The sequence below is a fragment of the Mobula birostris genome, chromosome 3, assembly GCF_030028105.1.
Source record: "Mobula birostris isolate sMobBir1 chromosome 3, sMobBir1.hap1, whole genome shotgun sequence".
NCBI lineage: Eukaryota > Metazoa > Chordata > Chondrichthyes > Myliobatiformes > Myliobatidae > Mobula > Mobula birostris.
In genome coordinates this window covers 35,933,372-35,953,183 of record NC_092372.1, presented here as the reverse complement: position 1 = coordinate 35,953,183, position 19,812 = coordinate 35,933,372, and the positions used below count along the sequence as shown (strand labels likewise).

The window sequence follows — 19,812 nt, the reverse complement described above, 5'->3', positions numbered from 1 at the left end:
AGATCAGTGTATGTCTAAGCTAACTTGCATTATAAAGTCTGTGGAGGGGGTGAGGGAATAGTTGAGTAAATAAAATTTTCCATTGCTACGAAATCAAGATTGAGGAATTAGTTAACATTTCAAGTGGATAACATTGCATCTTAAGTAAAATGTTATAGCAAGATTTTATTTGCAAATGTAACTGTGCTTATCTGAATATGAATCTAACAAAATGAAATGCTACCTTTCCAAAACGAGGGTACATACCTGATTCCTTTCTTTTCACGGTAATCTAGATCATAGTTTGGGATTGTATCAACATAGGAGTCCTGTGAACTTCCTTGGAGCTGAAACCTTGACTGAACAGGGAATTGATGAACAGACGCATTGGGCTGGGATGTAGTATGAAAGGGAGGTGGAATGCTGTTACTGGTCTCACTACGATAATCACTGTCTCTATCATCAACAGCACTGTCAGGATCTTCAAGGGCTGAAAAGAGAAAAAAGGAAACTACTTACATCTACTGTTTATATTCTTATTTATGAGGGCAGAACCATTCGTTTTTGAAGAAATTATTTTCTGTTATAACTAGAAATTATTTCCTAGTTATAGCTCACAGTATAAGTAGCATCTGACAGATAACATCAAAATATCCTTCAGCATCATCTAAATGAGTTTTTTTAAAATAGGTTAAAAATATTTTTTTATTTCTTTACTCTGCACATCAAAGTAAAAATGTGAAATAGTTTTTTTCCCATATCTTCAGTTAACAGTGCAGGAAGCTGGCAATACAATTTAAGTTTCAAACTTATCTTTACAGCATAATGATGTGCAGATGTTAAAGCAGAATATTACCTTGGAGCAGGTCCATGCACACACTGTTTGATAAATATCCATGCATTCAATGGTATTTTATGTTTTTATTTAACAAAGGCAATACAAATAAAAGGAAAATAAAAAATGAATGTACATCACAAACATAACACAGACAAAAATAGAAAGCTAAGTAGACAAAGACTACTTGGAGGAAAATAAAACTAATGTAATCATACAATGAGGGATATATGTATCCCCTCTATGTATGAATACCCCATGTCTCTCTGGTTGGAGCATGCTAATATAGGAGCCAAGGTACTTGTGAATAATAAATCTTTACATACTTTGCGGCTCTCCCCATCCGAAATAACTCCAATTGCCTGGTGGATGCAAACGTTGGCAAAGAAGGGGGAAAAAGAATACTTCAGCAAACCAAGGGGAATAACTTATTTTAAGAAAGAAATCTCAGCATCTGTACATCCTGCTCAGAACAATGATGCTAAGTAGCATAACATTTAAAAAATCGTTTTTGTTAGTTCACTATAGCCTAGAAATTGTGACCTTTTTATAATGCACGTTTTTATAGCAATTGTAGCAAATTGGTTTCACCATGTTTTAAAAAGATGCAGCTGTATATTTTAAATGGGTTAATATCTCTGTTAAAATAATGGTATGAAACATTCACTAATGGCACTAATTTAAAGCTTTACAGTACATGCATTGATGATTAAACAAATACTAAATTGCTGTTCGTTAAAATTCTTCCTTTAATTGATGCATTTTCCTACATTCCAATAAGTAGAAGGACAGTAGTCCGCATGTGAGATATTATGCAAAGGTCTGTTTTCCCTACCAAGGGAAGAATATCCCTGCAAATGAGAGGGTACAACAAAGATTCACTGGATGGATTACAAAGATGGAATATTTTTCATATAAGGAAACATAAGCTAAATCAATGCTTTTTAGAAGAATAAGAAAAAATCTTAGGGGCTTGACAAGGGAGATGCTGAGTTGATGCCTCCTCTGGCCAGGGTGTCTCAAATCAAGAGCTACAATATTGTCATTCTGTAAAGGGTTGAAAAGAAATCCTTGGAGAATGAAAAGATATGGAGTTGGTACAGGTATAGTAAGTGTTGCTGAAGTAACATATTAGCCTTGAATAATGGAGCAAGCACAAGGGACTGAGTAGAGTTTCATTTCTAATATTTTTATCTTAAAGCGTGATGCACCAAATCGTACTCATTCATGAACCATCATATAGAGTCACGGAGTTGACTAGCACAGAAACAGACACTTCGGGGCACTCATCATGCCAACCAAGGTGCCTTCCTGTGCTAGTCCCATTTGCTTGTACATGGCCCATATTTCTGTAAGCATTTGCGATCATATCCTGGTAATTTACGAGAGCTCTCAATGCTAAACAACATATTTCCTTTCAAGTTGCCGCAAAACAACAAATTTCACGACATATGCCAGTAATATTAAATCTGATAGGGCTTAAATCAAGTTCTCATCATTGTGTTTGAATCATATCATGGTCTTGACCTATTCTTTTCCTTTTTTTCTGTCACCTCCCTTCAGACCAACAAACTCATTCAATTCTTTGTCTAAGTTTTACCCATTTTTCATAACATCATTGATGACTGAATCTTCACCATTCTGGACCACAGTTTCAAATCCCACTGATCAGAAATTCATCACCAGACCATGTAGCACTAAAAAATTGATGAAGTAATATATTTGCAGTCATCTCCGGCCCTGAAATTTAATTCATCTGACAACTAGTCCCTACCTCACTGCTTAATTCTATCCGATAAAAGACTTTTTTAAAATTCATCTCATTAATTTTTTGCTATTTCCCTAATGCCCCTTTCTTTGACTTAAATATGAAACATGCTGGGATGTTGCATCAATGAACTAAATAAATATATCAATCGTTCTTTCATATCTAAATGAATTCTTTTTAATTAGATCACAATAGTCCAGCCAGAAAAATGGATAATACAAAATTGGTAGAGATGTGCAAAAATTAATTTGAAACAATATTCTCCATGTTTTAATGCCTTCCTTACTGAAAACCAGCGCCTGAAAATGTACATTCCTACAATAAAAAGTGTCTTCTGAGATTAATTCTCCGCATAATATATCGAAGTACTCAAGACTTCCTACTTTTCAAACACAATTTAACTTGCAATAATGCTCAGGTTTTAACCGTACTATTTCACTTAATATCAATATTATTCATCTGCCTCGATTTTCTAACTATTCCTGACATCCAGAGCTTTAAAAATTCAGATCAGCCTTTACCCCTGGTAACGTTGCAGTTAAGACACCCTTCATTAACATGCTGAAGTTAACTGATTTCACAAAGTTGAACATTCAACTTCGTATTCACCTAAGTGGCTTTCCTGATTCCATTCCCAATGACCACCAATCCTCCTCCTCCCCTTCCACCAGCCTGTTACTTCATTTGCCGGTGAAATCTTGTCTCTATTTTATAATCTCCAGACTTTAGAATGAGGGGTTTTCGCTGGACATTCATCTCATTCAAGGTAAGCTTATTAAATGCCACTCTACCTGCCATGAAAAATCCCTCACCCATCAGTGCTGACCATTATGCTGATTTCGAAGCTCTCAAACATAAACCCCTCATTCTAACAATCCTATGGAGGAAGACTAAACAGTCAAAGCTTAGGGCTTAGACCCTTCATCAAGCAGGTCCTGATGAAGGGTCTCAGCCCAAAATATCGACTGTTTATTCCCCTTCATAGATGTTGCCAGATTTTCTGAGTCCCTCTAGCATGTTATGTGTGTTACCCAAGATTTCCAGCATCTGTAGAATCACTTGTATTTCTAACAGTCTTTTTTGATTTTTCAACTAATTCATGGAGTAAGCTGCTTTACCACTCATTAAGCGAAGTGGCTCCTGTGGCGGTGCTGGTAACGGGGACAGGCTGTGTTTTTGAATATCTTTGTAAATCTTACATTTACGATAATGCAGAAGAAAAACACTTGGTCCCAAGGGAGCAATCTCATTCATTCCATTCTCCTCTCTTATTTCTTCTACCTCTACAACCCATTTTCTCTCACACATGCCCATCAACACCCTATGATTGTGTTACAGGGAGAGGTAATTCACAGTACCAAACTGACCTATCAGTATTCCAACAGGATGTGAGAGAAAACTGAAGCACCTGAAAGAAATCCACATCATTGTCAAACTCCACACAGACTGCACCTGGGGTGAGAATTAAGCCTACATCCTGGAGTTACAAATCAGCAGTATTAACTGCTGCAACCCCTTGTCATCTTGTTTACTGTTTGCAGTGTCCTTTATATTTACGAGCTAAGGACTCCACGTTGTTTCCTGGACTTAGCGAAGCGTAAGAGACCAGCACTCTTCCAACTGAAGTTGTAGGTGGGTGCCATAATCACTGAGGGTGGGGTCAGCCCTCCAGGTTACTTTTGCAACCTGCATAATCAATCAAGGCTGCTTTTGGCTTTGCAGAGACATGGAAGAGTTTTCATCCAACACTTCAGTTTTACATACAAACAGTTCTGAATTCCGATCTGTTTCAAACAAGCAGTCAACTGTCATTTTGGACCAATGAAGCTGATATAATTTTAAAATAGCACCAGTCACATTGCCACTAATAAATGACTGATTATTAACTCCTGTGGATGCAATGGAAAGCATATGGAATTAAATTCCTTAATTAACACATTTTTAATATCGCCTTCTATCACCTCTACAAACTCTTCCAAACTGAAAACCTCTGAAGTTCATCTTTTCCTCATACTCCAGTCTCCAGTGCATCTCAACACAATCTTCATTCCAACAATAGTAATGTGCCTTCAGCACTTTCACCACTGTTCATTTCTCCAACATGTCTACTTCTTCAGTTATTCTAAAATCAAACTTATAATGCCCCAGGCCATATTTTTCCTGTTTGAAATTTTATTCTATATTCAAAAAATTGCGAAAATTATCTTATACAGAATGACGTATTGAAACTAAAATTCGAGCGAATTGTGTGTTGCATGAGAACTAGATGTTTGCAATGAATTCAATTTACAATATGTTTAACAAATCCAAAAATCATTTACTGATAATTTCTTCAGTTCATACTTCCATTATTTGGCATTTTATCACTGTCATGTTAGTGACATAAACTGCCTACATTTAAATTATTGCACATATTGCAAAAATTTTCTTGCAAAAACTATCCATATCATGCAAGCATGATATGAGCAGTACCACGCAAAACTTTGCATCAACATGCCTCAAATAGTTACATCAAAGCACAAATGTGTTTAATAGAATTTTAAAATATAAAAAGAATTATCCAATTTTTTGTCAAAAAAAATCACATTTTGTAAGTGAATTTTCCAACTACGATTCCAAATTAAAGGCTTGATGATGAATATTAGAAAAAAAACAAAAAACATTTTTAAGTGTGAGAAACTAAAAATACAACACACAAATTGTTCAAAGCAAAGCACTGAACAATGATTCAAGCAGCAAAAAGCAAATTGTTATTGTTTTAAACTTACAACACTGGGAGGGAGCAGTGGGCAAAGGTTTCTTCTGGACTTCTTCTCGAATTGGGTACTATGCAAGACAAATCGTACAGTAGATCATTTATATAGTTAGTAAAATTACTAGTGAATGAACAATAATAATCTTGGCATTATAAACAAATATATCTACATTTAATTGCAAAGAATGAAGCTAGAGTTTATAAATATGCAAGTATGGTGTCCATGCAAACCTACCTGACCCAACTAACATATACTACTGGTAAAATCCCCATGCCTAAAAAACTGAATCCATTGGTTGAGAGTTTCAGGTCCACCGTAGGGACGTTAACACAAAACTAAGGTATTGCATGGTGTCTCTTTACTTGAGGCTTTGGAAGTAATGCAGAGGAGATTCATTATGTAATTCCAGAGATCAGGGGAGTTAACCCGTGAGGGGAGATTGAGTCCCTTAGGACTCAATTCAGAATAATGAGAGGGAACTCACTGCAACTCAGAATAATAAGAGGGAATCTCATAGAAACACATAAAATTATGAAAGGGATAGATGAGTTAGTGGCACAAAAGTTGTTTCCATATGGAAGTGAGAATAGAACTAGGGGATATCGCTGTAAGATTTAAGGGAATAAATTTAGGACAGAGATGAGGAGAAGCTGCTTTTCGAAGGGAGTATTGACAATATGCAATTCTCTGCCCAGGAAGCAGTTAAGGCTACCTCATTAAATATGTTTAATACACCGATAGGCTTTTGCAAAGCAGGGGGATTAAAGGTTATGGGGAAAAGTCAGGGAGGTGGAGCTGAGTCCATGGATAGATCAGCCACGAGCTTATTGACTAGCAGAACAGTCTCAATGGAAAAAGAGGCCTACTCCTACATTTATTACGTTCCTAATATTCTTATGAATCATGCAGCATAATCTTTTTGTGTGTTACATTATTTAATTTCAAAAAATTGAGCACTTAACACAAGTTGTATCTTCACACTTGCAATGCACTAGAGATCCTGGATATCAACATTCATTGTGAAGACACCTCTTTACTGGGCAGGTTTTAAACTGATAGGATTAATGAAGAATAATTGACTTGTGGAGATTAGGACTAGCCTAAAAAGGCAACCCTTTGAGGAGTAAATTTAGAAAGCACTTTTACACACAAGTCGGAGGAATTTTGAACATCATTCTACAAACATAGATTGACGTTAGGTAAATTGTTATTTGAAATGTTTTAATCGGGTGACATTTACAGTTTCTTGAAGTTTGTCTTAATAAAAACAGTATTTTAAATTTTCACTTATGAAAAATGAAATATTTAATTTTTTTAGCTTTCTTCACAAATAGCATGTGAAGAATTCACTCCTGAAATTAAGATTACTATTTAAACAATTTATGAATATTACAGTCATCATTTTACAATTAACGTTTTTATTCACTTGAACACAGCTTTTATTAACCTCATCATGATTCCTTATGGCGTTCAACTCCTCCAGCTTCTGCGTCCAATATTTTGCTTCTTCTTCTGGGATATCTGTAATTGAGATATAGCCACAATTATTACATTTTCAGAGAAACAAACTATATCTTACTGCCTCTCTAATCTTGATTAAGAGAAATCACAGCAAACAATGAAATCATACAGAATATAATGCACTTAAATTAGATATGCATTTATTTTATTGTTTCTTTCTTCACCCATTACCAGCCCCTCACTCAACTCTGTAGCAAAGGAAACCTAAAACTTACCCATTCCAGGAACTAGGCCCTGCTACCTAGAGATGATTTGAGGATTTTCTCAAATATCACATTTTCATTTTGCTCTTCCTCACACAAATGCACGAGGAAAAAATATCATGAATACAATTATAAGGTTCATCAATTCTCAGCACAGTTCCCCCATTCTTTTGGAATAATACACTAATCTTAACATTTTATACTCTTCCTGATTAGATCAATATTCCAACCTGAACAGAGTTAGATCAAATTACATAATTCTACAAATATCATGCCTGAACTGCTGCAAGGCACAAATTGGTTACGTCCTTAGTCAAACTGCTAGACATAACCCGTCGTGAGATGGAACAGGGATTGCAGAGTTTGCAAGATTGTTTCACACTAAGGAAGGCAAACACCACTGATACCACGCCAACCAATCTCAAAGTCACATCAACAGCAAAGGTGGAGGTGTTCACGCCAAGACATTTGATTCAACTATCCAAAAGACAGGGAGGATTATCCAGAAATTCGTGTGCCCAATATATAAAAAATATTCACCGAAGGATTTCCTTTCCTGTACTATTTTGAAGTGGTACATATTGCACAGAATAAGTAATGTGCCAATGTGCAAGAAAATATTAAACTTTACAATGATTCAATGCAAATCAGTAGTTGACAGAAGTACACTTCCAAATGAGTGACATGTCTGCAACAAAATTAGTAATTTGAGTCACTAAAGTTGAGATAAGAATATCCATACGGGAACAGGCATTACCAATGGTTCGCACTTTAGCTGTTTTTGGAGAATCGTGTGATTGAAGGTATAACTGAACTATTCAGTTTCACACAAAAGGTCAAATCAAATAATAAACTGAAATTCCACAAGGCATTGCAGAATTTATATTTAGACCAAAATATTATCCACGTAAACAGCACTTATTTTAACTTATCACCTTCAAATTCAGTTTGCAAAACCACATTCAATCTCAGATTGAGAAACACTTCAAAAACAAAATCACACTCCACTTAATGTCACACGACGAAGAACTTTCTTACAGTGCACATCGATCATCTTCTTTGCCGATTCCTGTCAGAATTCTCTTAAAGAACATAATAATGTCAGGATTACAACAAACAAATCTTGGTTGAAACAATTTAATTTTCTTTGAACACACAATCTGTTACCTGTTTTTGGTGCATCTATTGGAATTCTCTGGTGAATTACGCGTTGGGTGAAAATGAGCGAGACCTGGTGGCACGGAAATAAAACAGAAAATGCTGCAAACACTCAGCAGGTCAGGCAGCATATGTGGATAAGAAACAGAGTTAACATTCCAGGTCAAAGACTCTGTCAGAATTTTTCTGACAAAGGGTCAGGGTTAACTCTACTTCTTTTTCCACAGAATCTGCCTGACTGGTATTTTCTGTTTGTGGGTCAAATTTCCAATATCTGTAAGTTTTTCTTTGGACTTTTGAGGACTTGTGACAGTGAACAACACTTAGCTTTCCATTCATCCAGCACATTTGATCAGTTCAAGGGCATCAAAACAAAAACACTCTTTGAATAGTACTTGATGTTGACAATAGATTACCAATATTAACTTTAAAATCATTTTGTAATTACCTGGAGAAAAAAAAATTGTAAATTCTTTCACTTAGATCAATATATTGATGGTCTATACAACAGAATTTTATCCAAAAATCATTAAAAATTACGTTAACTTGGAGTGTCCTAACGTGCAGTTCTGGAAATTATACTGCCATCATCAATCCTTCTACATGGAGATCAGAGGGCACACTACAGTAGCATCTGTTAATGTACAATGATAGATGTAAACTATTGTGAAATTTTGGTGGAAGTAGGCCTCATTTCAAGCAACAGCCCTTCATAGGTATGCACAGGCCTGTATTATCTAAAGGGATGAAGCAACAATTACTCAATTCAACCTAAAAATGTCCCACTATAAGAGGTACACAATCTCCAAGTTCTCTTCCAAGTCATACACCACCCTGATGTAGTAACATATTCATGTCCTTTCATTAGTGCAGGATCTAAACTTTTGAACTAACTACCCACTAACACTTAGTTTCAGTGCCTTCACCAAAATAACTCCATTGGTTCAAAATGATGGTCATCCATACCAAGTAAAGGACGATAAGTATTGGGCATTAAATGGCAATGCTGTGAATAAGTTCTCTATTTCTAAGGTGGCCTGAAACACTATGGTCCCTTTCCTGGGGTTATACTTTGAATGCTATTATGTCTGCATCAGTTACCTATTACTCAAGAATAACTTCTCCAAACCGGTAGTATTGTCAAAGGTGGCTTCCATTTCAGATTTTCAGCAATTGCAGTGCTCTGAATTGTACAGTTCCAACATGTTTTTATTTTTCCCCCATCTCTTACATCGACATTCACCTCTCTATTTACACCTCATCTGCTTTCCCAGTAGTCTCTGAGCCAACACAACTCTATTTTACACAATTCAGCCTCTCTTGATATCCAATGTAAAAGAGATTATCCTTTCGTTCTCTCCACATTTCAAACTTTGCTAAAAGCCTGTTTAATTTCTAATGAAGCATCATATGAAACAAAGCAGAAAATGCTGATCAGGCAGCATCTGTGGAAAAAGGAGAACAGGTAACACTAACCCTTCATCAGAACAGTTCTGACAAGGAGTCTGTGACCTGCCCGAAATGTTAATTCTGTTTTTCTCTGCACATCTGGTGCTTGACCAGCTGAGTATTCCCAGCATTTACTATTTTTATTTTAGATTTCCAGCATTACATTTTATTTCTGCTTCTCGATTACAATTTGCAATGAGTCCAATTGAAAATGCACAAGTTATAATGAAGCACTCTTCCAAGGAAAAGAGAACACTATCAATGGCAGCATGTCAGTACTAAAGGTGATGTTTTATGAAAGAAAATACATTTCTTATAAATAGTGGAAGACAAAAATAGGATTTGCACTCCCAAAATATATGCCTGAAGATAAAAACACAAGGCTAGTTTGAAAATGAGTCTCAGATCTTCTGTCTGTATTATCACACATTAAGGTCACTGATTGACACATCACACTAACATATGGCAAGCAGATGGTATGGCTATATTCACCAGTGAGAGGGACCTTGACGTTTGTGAGGACAGTGAAAAACAAGCTGATATGCTTGAACATATTGATGTTAAGAAAGTGGATGTGCTAGAACTTTTGAAAAACATTACGGTAGATAAATCCCCGGGGTCAAACAGGCTATATCCCACATTACTACGGGAAGCAAGGTATGAGATTGCTGCACCTTTGGCGATGGTCTTTGCATCCTCACTAGCCACGGTGTAGTACCAGATATTTGGAGGGTGGCAAATATCATTACTTTGTTCAAGAAAGGAAGTAGGGATAACCCTGGAAATTGTAGACCAGTGAGTCTTACTTCACTGTTGGGCAAATTATTGGAGAGGACTCTTAGAGAAGGAATTATGACTAGTTGGAGAAGCATAGTCTGATTAGGGATAGCCAGCATGACTTTGTGTGCAGCAACCCATGCCTCATGAGCCTGACTGAATTCTTTGAAAAGGTGACAAAGCACATTGATGAAGGTAGAGCAGTGATGCATTTATGAAGGCATTTGATAACATTCTCTATGGAGGCCCACTCAGAAAGTCAGGAATCATGGGATTCACGGAAACCTGGCTGTGTGGATACAGAATTCGCTCCCGCAAAAGAGAGAAGGTGTTAGTTGATGGAGTGTATTCTGCCTGGAGGTCATTGACCAGTGGTGATCCTGAAGCACTTTCAATAACTCCAAAAGACTGAAGTTGGGTAAAATACTGAAATGATTTTATTCGCTGTACAATACAACCTCCATGGTGAGTGTCTGCCCCCGGACTGAGGGGGAGGGGCAAGGCAAAACACCTTTATACAGGAATCTGTGGGAGGAGTCACAGGGGCAGTCAGCAGAGGGGCGTGTCCAGGCAGGTAACCGAGTTACAACATATATACATGGTTTACCACATTCACCCCTCCTTTTTTTAAAAAGAGTCCCGCGGGGTGAAGTGACTGACAATATTTAAAACAAGTATATTAAAGGTCAAGTCTATCAGGCAGTCGAGTCCGTCGCTGTGATCTACATAGCACCGATGGTGATTGCATCGGCGACAACGGTTGTGCTGGCTCTAGCCTGACTTGAGGTGCCAGCACGTTAGGCGTTGTTAATCCCTTGCGCGTGTGTGTTGCGCCCGGTATGGGAGTGTCGTGTGGTGTCTGTGTAGGGCTTGGAGTGCGCGGTGTCTCGTGGGTACATACATCGGTGGGTACGGGGTCAATAGTCACCACGGAGTGTTCAGGGTAGGGGCCCGGTGCTCCTGCGGGCACCAGGTCGCGGATGGAGACAGTGTCCTCCGGCCCATCAAGTAAAACCACGTAGGCGTACTGGGGGCTCGCATGAAGTAAGTGAACCCTCTCGACCATCGGGGAGTATTAATTATTCTTCGCATGTTTCCGGAGCAGCACTGGCCCCGGGGACTTCAGCCAAGTTGGTAGGGTGGTCCCAGTGGTTGACCTTCTGGGAAATGTAAAGAGCCACTCATGAGGGGTGGCATTGGTGGCCTTGCATACCAGGGAGCGGATGGAGTGGAGTGCCTCGGGAAGGACCTCCTGCCAGCGAGAGACGGGCAGTCCCTTTGAACTGAGGGCTAAGAGTGTGGCTTTCCACACCAAGCTATTCTCCTTCTCCACCCGTCCATTCCCCCGGGGATTATAGCTCGTGGTCCTACTAGTTGTAATTCCCATAGCCAGTAGGTATTGGCGCAGCTCGTCACTCATAAACAAGGACCCTCTGTCACTGTGGATATGGCAAGGGTATCCGAACAGAGTGAAGAGCTTGCGCAGGGCTTTTATAACTGATGTGGTAGTGGTGTCTGGGCAGGGGATGGCGAAGGGGAACCACGAGTACTCGTCAATAATGTTAAGAAAGTACACATTGCGATCGGTGGAGGGAAGGGGGCCCTTAAAGTCAACACTCAGTCGCTCAAAGGGATGGGCGGCCTTGATGAGTTGTGCCTTTTTGGGTCGGTAGAAGTGCGGTTTGCACTCTGCGCAGACTTGGCAGTCCCTGGTCATCATCCTGATCTCCTCAAGGGAGTAAGGCAGGTTCCGGGCTTTCATGAAGTGGAAAAGCCGGGTGACCCCCGGGTGCCAAAGATCTACATGTAGGGCATATAGCCGGTCGATCTGCGCGCTGGCGCACGTTCCCCGGGATAGGGCATCGGAGGGCTCGTTGAGCTTCCCAGGCCTGTACATAATGTCATAGTTGAAGGTGGAGAGTTTGATTCTCCACCTCAGAATTTTATCATTTTTGATTTTGCCCCGCTGTTGGTTATTAAACATGAATGCGACTGAGCGCTGGTCAAGTTAGCAGGGTGAGCCTTTTACCAGCGAGATAGTGCCTCCAGTGCCTAATAGCTTCCACAATGGCCTGGGCCTCTTTCTCCACTGCGGAGTGCCGAAGTTCAGGGCCTTGAAGGGTATGGGAGAAGAACACCACTGGTCTTCCCGCCTGGTTGAGGGTAGCAGCCAGCGCAAAGTCGGAGGCGTCACTCTCTACTTGGAAGGGAATGGCCTCATCCACCGCATGCATTGCTGCTTTGGCAATGTCCCCTTTTATGCAGCGAAGGCCGCGCGGGCCTCGGCTGAGAGGGGGAATGTGGTGGACTTGACCGGGGGTGGGCCTTGTCTGCATAGTTAGAGACCCATTGGGCGTAATATGAAAAGAAGCCCAGGCACCTTTTGAGGGCTCTGGGGGTGTTGGGAAGAGGGAGTTCCAACAGGGGGCGCATACAGTCGGGATCAGGGCCAATGATTCCATTCTCCACGACACACCAAGGATAGCAAGTCGGGTGGTCCCGAATACACACTTGTCCTTATTATACGTGAGGTTGAAAGATTTGGCCGCTTGGAGAAATTTTTGGAGGCTGTTGTCGTGATCCTGCCGGTTGTGACCGCAGATGGTGATGTTATCCAGATATGGGAACATGGCCTTCAGTTGGCACTGGTCCACCATCAGGTCCATTGCCCTCTGGAAGACAGATACACCATTCGTGACACCGAAGGGGACACGCAGGAATTGATAAAGCCTGCCATCCGCCTTGAAGGCGGTGTAAGGGCGGTCCTCCCGGCGGATGGGGAGCTGATGGTAAGCGGATTTTAGGTCTATGGTCGAGTACACCTTGTACTGTGCTATCTGACTGACCATATCTGCGATGCGGGGTAGAGAGTACGCGTCGAGCTGCGTGAACCTACTGATGGTCTGGCTATAGTCCATGACCATCCTATTCTTTTCCCCGTTCCGAACAATGACCACCTGCGCCCTCCAAGGACTTGTGCTTGCCTCAATGACCCCCTCCCTGAGCAGCCACTGCACCTCCAACTTAATGAAGGCTCTGTCCCTCGTGCTGTACCTCCTGCTTTTAGTTGTCACAGGTTTACAGTCGGGGGTCAGGTTGGCAAACAGCGGTGGGGGAGGGATCTTGAAGGTGGAGAGGCCGCAAGTGGCGTCGGTGGTGTGGTAGTTGGCATGGTGTTGGGTGGGATGTGGGGGTCGGTGTGTGTCTGTGGTCAGTAGCGGGGTATGTGACGTATTCCTACCAAACTGGGGATTTACGACAGTAATTGGTGGGAAGGGCCCATCATACTCCATTGTCACGCTTTTCAGGTGGCTCTGGAAGTCCAGCCCCAATGGCACAGGGGCACACAGTTGAGGCATGACCAGTAACGTAAAGTCTCGATATTCGGTGCCCTGCACCACTAGCATTGCTACAAAACCCCCCGGATGTCTGTTGTATGCTACCCGAAAGCCATGGTGACCCTCTGACTTACCGGCCGTATCACGAGTCCGCAATGCTGCACCGTGGCCAGGTGGATAAAACTCTCCATGCTGCCCGTGTCAAACAGGCAGCTTGTCCTGCGCCCCTCCACCAGGATGTCCATTGTTGACCTTGCGAGCTGGCGGGGAGCGCTTTGGTCGAGAGTCACGGAGGCCAGGGTTGAGTTGCTGTCTTAGTCCGGCGCGGTGGGGTGCCCCGTGAGCACCTGTTGGTCGTAGACGGTGGGAGGGGGCGCCAACCAAGATGGCCGCCCCCATATCTCGCACGTGGTGGCGGCGTGCAGGGAAGATGGCGGCAGGCAAGATGGCAACCCCCATGTCTCGCACGTGGTGGCAGTGTGCAGGAAAGATGGCGGCAGGCAAGATGGCGACCCCCACGTCCCACACACGGTGCTGCTCGATCCCACTCGCGATTTGGACTTACAGGCCTTGGCGAAGTGGCCCTTCTTTCCACAGCTGGAGCATGTAGCTTGTCGAGCTGGGCAGCATTTCAGGGGGTGCTTCTCGAGTCCACAGAAGTAGCACTTCGTAGACTCGCAACTGGCGGCAGCCGAGGTCAATTCACTGGCGGGATGCGGGATCTGCAGCGCCCACGCGGCCGTCAGGGGATCGCGTGCCTGGAGAGCCTCAGAGTTATGCAGGGCGGCCTCCAGCATGTCGGCTAGCTTGATCGTCGAACTTAAGGTAAGATCAGCTTTTTCCAACAGCCGCAGGCGCACATACACTGACCTGGTCTCCGTGACGAAGGCATCTCTCACTAGGAGTTCTGCATGCTGCGCCACCGTCAGCTCCTGGCAATTGCAGGCCCGCATGAGCGTCCGTAGGGCCTGGACGAACTCAGCACTTGATTCCCCGGGCCGTTGTTGCCATGTCGTTAAGCAATGCCGAGCATAGACACTGTTTATCGGCCGCAGGTATTGGCCTTTGAGGGCGCTCATCGCTCTGTCGTAGCTCGGCTGGTCTCTGATCAGCGAACAGACCCGTGGACTGACCCTACAGAGTAGAACTCTGCGCTTCACTACGGAGTCGGTCGCTTTAATCTCCTCTAGGTATGCTTCGAAACAGGCCAGCCAGACTTCGAAAGTGTTTCCAGCTTCAGGTGTTTGCAGATCAAGGTCTAACTTGTCGGGTCTCAGAGGGTGTTCCATGCTTTAAAATGTACAGCGAATAAAATTGAAGCACCTTCAATAACTCCAAAAGACTGAAGTTGGGTAAAATACTGAAAGGCTTTTATTCACTGTACAATACGACCTCCATGTTGAGTGTCTGCCCCCGGACTGAGGGGGAGGGGCAAGGCAAAACACCTTTATACAGGAACCTGTGGGAGGAGCCACAGGGGCAGTCAGCAGAGGGGCGTGTCCAGACAGTTATTCCAGTTACTACATATATATGGTTTACCACAGATCCACAAGGATCTGTCCTAGGACCCCCAATCTTTGTGATGTTTATAAATGACTTGGATAAGGAAGTGGACGGGTGGGTTAGTAAGTTTACAAACAACCAAAGGTTGGTGGAGTGTTACTATAGGTTGCAAGAGGACATAGACAGGATGCAGAGCTGAGCTGAGAACTGGCAGATGGAGTTCAACCCAGAAAAGTGCGAAGTGATTCACTTTGGAGAGTTGAATTTGAAGGCCGAATACAGGGTTAATAGTAAGATTCTTGGGAGCATGGAGGAACAGAGGGATCTTGGGGTCTACTCTCATACATTCTTCAAAATTGCCACACAAGTTTATAGAGTTGTTAAGAATGCATTTAGTATGTTGGATGTTATTAGTTTGTGGATTGAGTTCAAGCAAAGTAACGTTGCAGCTCCTGGTTAGACCACACTTAGAATATTATGTTCAGTTCTGATGGTCTCATTATAGGAAGGATGTGGAAGGTTTAGAGAGGGTGCAGAGGAGAATTAGCAAGATACTGTCTGGACTAGACAGGATGTCTTATGATGATAGGATGAACCAGTTAGGGAGATTCTCTTTGGATCGAAGGTAGGTGAGAGGTGATCTGATAAAGACATACAAGATGATAAGAGCCAAAGAACAAGTGGATAGCCAGAGACGTTTTCCCAGGGTGGAAATGGTTAATAAAAGAGGCATGATATCAGGTGATTAGAAGAAAATATGGGGGAATGTCAGAAGTAAGTTCTTTACACAGAGAGAGGTGGGTGCCTGGAATGCACTGTATGTGGTGGCAGTAGAGATAGATGCATTGGGGGCATTTAAGAAGCTTAGTTAGCCACATTTATGATGGAAAAATGGAGACCTATATAGAAGGAAAAGATTGAAGGAAAAGGTTAGATTGGTCTTCCAGTAGGTATAAAGATTGACACAATATCAAGAGGATAAGACGTGAGAGAATAGGAACAATTGAGTGTGACAGTGGAAAAATGTGTATGAAACCGGAGGAGATGGCAGAGGTACTTAATGAATACTTTGCTTCAGTATTCACTACCGAAAAGGATCTTGGTGATTGTAGGAATGACTTGCAGTGGACTGAAAAGCTACAGCATGTAGATATTAAGGAAGAGGACGTGCTGGAGCTTTTGGAAAGCATCAAGTTGGATAAGTCACTGGGACCAGACAGGATGTACCCCAGGCTACCGTGGGAAGCGAGGGAGGAGATTGCTGAGCCTCTGGCAATGATCTTTGCATCATCAATGAGGATGAGAGAGGATCCAGAAGATTGGAGAGTTGCGGACTTCATCCCCTTATTCAAGAATGGGAGTAGGGATAGCCCAGGAAATTATAGATCAGTGAGCCTTACTTCAGTGGTTGGTAAGTTGATGGAGGAGATCCTGAGAGGTAGGATTTATGAACATTTGGAGAGGCATAATATGATTAGGAATAGTCAGCATGGCTTTGTCAAAGGCACGTCATGCCTTACGAGCCTGATTGAATTTTTTGACAATGTGACTAAACACATTGATGAAGTAGAGCCATAGATGTAGTGTATATGGATTTTAGCAAGGCATTTAATAAGGTACCACATGCAAGGCTTATTGAGAAAGTAAGGAGGCATGGGATCCAAGGGGACATTGCTTTGTGGATCCAGGACTGGCTTGTCCACAGAAGGCAAAAAGTGGTTGTAGACGGGTCATATTCTGCATAGAGGCCGGTGACCAGTGGTGTGCCTCAGGGATCTGTTCTTGGGACCCCTATTTTTTCTGATTTTTATAAGTGACCTGGATGAGGAAGTGGAGGGATGAGTTAGTAAATTTGTTGATGACACGAAGGTTGGGGGTGTTGTGGATAGTGTGGACGGCTGTCAGAGGTTACAGCAGGACATTGACAGGATGCAAAATTGGGCTGAGAAGTGGCAGATGGAGTTCAACCCAGATAAGTCTGAGGTCGTTCATTTTGGTAGGTCAAATATAATGGCAGAATATAGCATTAATGGCAAGATTCTTGGCAGTCTGGAGGATCAGAAGGATCTTGGGGTCTGAGTCCATAGGACACTGAAAGCTGCTACGCATGTTGACTCTGTGGTTAAGAAGGCATACAAGTGCATTGGCCTTCATCAATCGTGGGATTGAGTTTAACAGCCGAGAGGTAATGTTGCAGCTATATAGGACCCTGGTCAGACCCCACTTGGAGTACTGTGCTCAGTTCTGGTCGCCTCACTACAGGAAGGATATGAAAACCACAGAAAGGATGAAGAGATTTACAAGGATGTTGCCTGGATTGGGGAGCATACCTTATGAGAACAGGTTGAGTGAACTCGGACTTTTCTCCTTGGAGTGATGGAGGATGAGAGGTGACCTGATAGAGGTATACAAAAGATAATGAGAGGCATTGATCATGTGGGTAGTCAGAGGCTTTTTCCCAGCACTGAAATGACTAGCACGAGAGGGCATAGTTTTAAGGTGCTTGGAAGCAGGTACAGAGGAGATGTCAGGGGTAAGTTTTTTTCTGCAGAGAGTGGTGAGTGCGTGGAATAGGCTGCCAACAGCGGTGGTCGAGGTGAAAATGATAGGGACTTTTAAGAGACTCCTGGATGGATACATGGAGCTTAGAAAAATAGAGGGCTATGGGTAAGCCTAGGTAGTTCTAAGGTGAGGACATATTCGGCACAGCTCTGTGGGCCGAAGGGCCTGTACTGTGCTGTAGGTTTTCTATGTTTTCTTCTATGTTCTATCATGGGGCAAAGGGTCTGTATTGTGCTATAATGTTCTATGTTCTATGTTCTATATTTAGGTTGGAGATGGTGGTGGAAACAAAACCTATCCATAGTTAAAATTGTTATTAGGAGATTGAGGTAAATTCTTATTAACTGATGATCAGATTGAGCCTTAAGAATTTTTGCTGGATCAGTCAACAGTGTTTGAGTGAAACACACACTTTGGAAGGAGCATATGTCTCTGCCGTTGATATAAAAGAATCACAGTCCAAAGATGGAAGGCACTTATCTGGACACATTAATGGGAATCTAAGTCTAGTTATGTAGAGATTATTAAATAGAATAAATTATTTAGCATTATCTAAAACACCGTACTGGAGTTTAAAATGCACTGGAGAGAGGAATGAGAAGAATAGTTCCAGACAAGCTTTTATATCACAGCAGGAAGTTTTGTGATGAAGTGTTGGTAACAAAATAGATTTTCTGCGATAACATTAACAGACACCAAAAGATGCCAAAAGAAAAGGTAACAACAGATGTCCCAAGTAGAAACACATGGTTCACACATTTGGCTTCAGCAATGAATCAGGGAAGTGGAGAGAACTGAGAGCAGACTCCAACAGAACCAAGCCAGTGCCATGAATTGGTTAGTCTAACCAGTCGCTTCTATGTTGTAATTCTTATAATGAAAGATGTAAAAGTAAGGTATCCTGAAGCTTGAGAGTAAGGGAAATGAAAAGAAAACTCCTTAATTTCTCTCTCAGGCTAAAATACTCGCAAATATCACATAAGTATATGATGCTTTGTATGCACAGCATAAGGTACTTTCATTATTTTAAATACATCATTGACTTCCATTCAAAGTCTTCCTCTTGGAGACACAAAGACTATAGATGCTAGAAACTGAAGCAACAAATAATCCACTGGAGGAACTCAGTGGGTCAAACAACATCTGTGGAAGGAAATGAATTGTTGGTGCTTTGGGTCAAAACCCAACGGTTTTAGTTTTTCTCACTTCAGAGAAATTTTGTTGGATTTTGTTTACTCATCCCATATGTGACACCCACTGTTCAACCTAATTTAAGCTTTTCTCCCAGGCTGCCATTTTCATTATCTAGGCATGTGTTCACTGCTGCTTCATTACTTAAGGAATACACTTGCACTGAGGGTTTGAAGCATGTTCAGCAGACTGATTTCTTGGATGATTTGATAATAAATAGTGTTGAAGTATAGAAAAATTAGAGAAAATGTAAGTAAACCTGTTGGGGCAGATGTCAAAAGAATGTTTCCCCACATAATGGAAAAGCTGAATTATGGGGCACTGATTCAGAATAATGGGACAACCATTTAAGACAGAAATGAGGAAAAACATCTTCTTTCAGGAGGGTGTGAATTATCGCAATACACTGGCCCAGATAGTAGTGAAGACAGAGTCATTAGATATTTAGTAGAGATATATTTTTGGACATGGGACATTTAAGAGTCATGGAGTTGAGGAGAACATTAGATGAGTCAAGCTTCAAGAAATGTATGACTTAATCCTTCTAATTCTTATCTTCTTTACATCTGACAAAAAATTGTCATTGCCACAAGATGTTGTTCTGCATACCACTGAATACATGAGTATCTTTAGTTGTTGCCATGCAAAACAACTGGCAAACCACTTGTTCCAAGAATGAAGAGACCACCTCTGAGCAGGCTAGGAGAAGTAAATGAAAGATTACAAGGCCCTCTACGCTCTCTTATCAGCTCTAGATTCTTTAATATTTTCA

At 41.6% G+C, this 19,812-nt stretch overlaps 1 protein-coding gene across 3 annotated transcripts in view; it reads right to left on the bottom strand.

The window, feature by feature from the left end:
* Window positions 1-19,812, bottom strand: part of LOC140194974 (protein unc-13 homolog B-like) — a 520,982-nt gene that overhangs the window by 253,046 nt on the left and 248,124 nt on the right. For all 3 annotated transcript variants that reach the window (XM_072252479.1, XM_072252480.1, XM_072252481.1), the window contains exons 6-8: window positions 6,786-6,859; window positions 5,351-5,408; window positions 247-469 (exon numbers count right to left, since the gene is read on the bottom strand). In XM_072252479.1, the coding sequence (XP_072108580.1) occupies window positions 247-469; window positions 5,351-5,408; window positions 6,786-6,859 (355 nt within the window). The remainder of the gene's footprint in view (window positions 1-246; window positions 470-5,350; window positions 5,409-6,785; window positions 6,860-19,812) is intronic.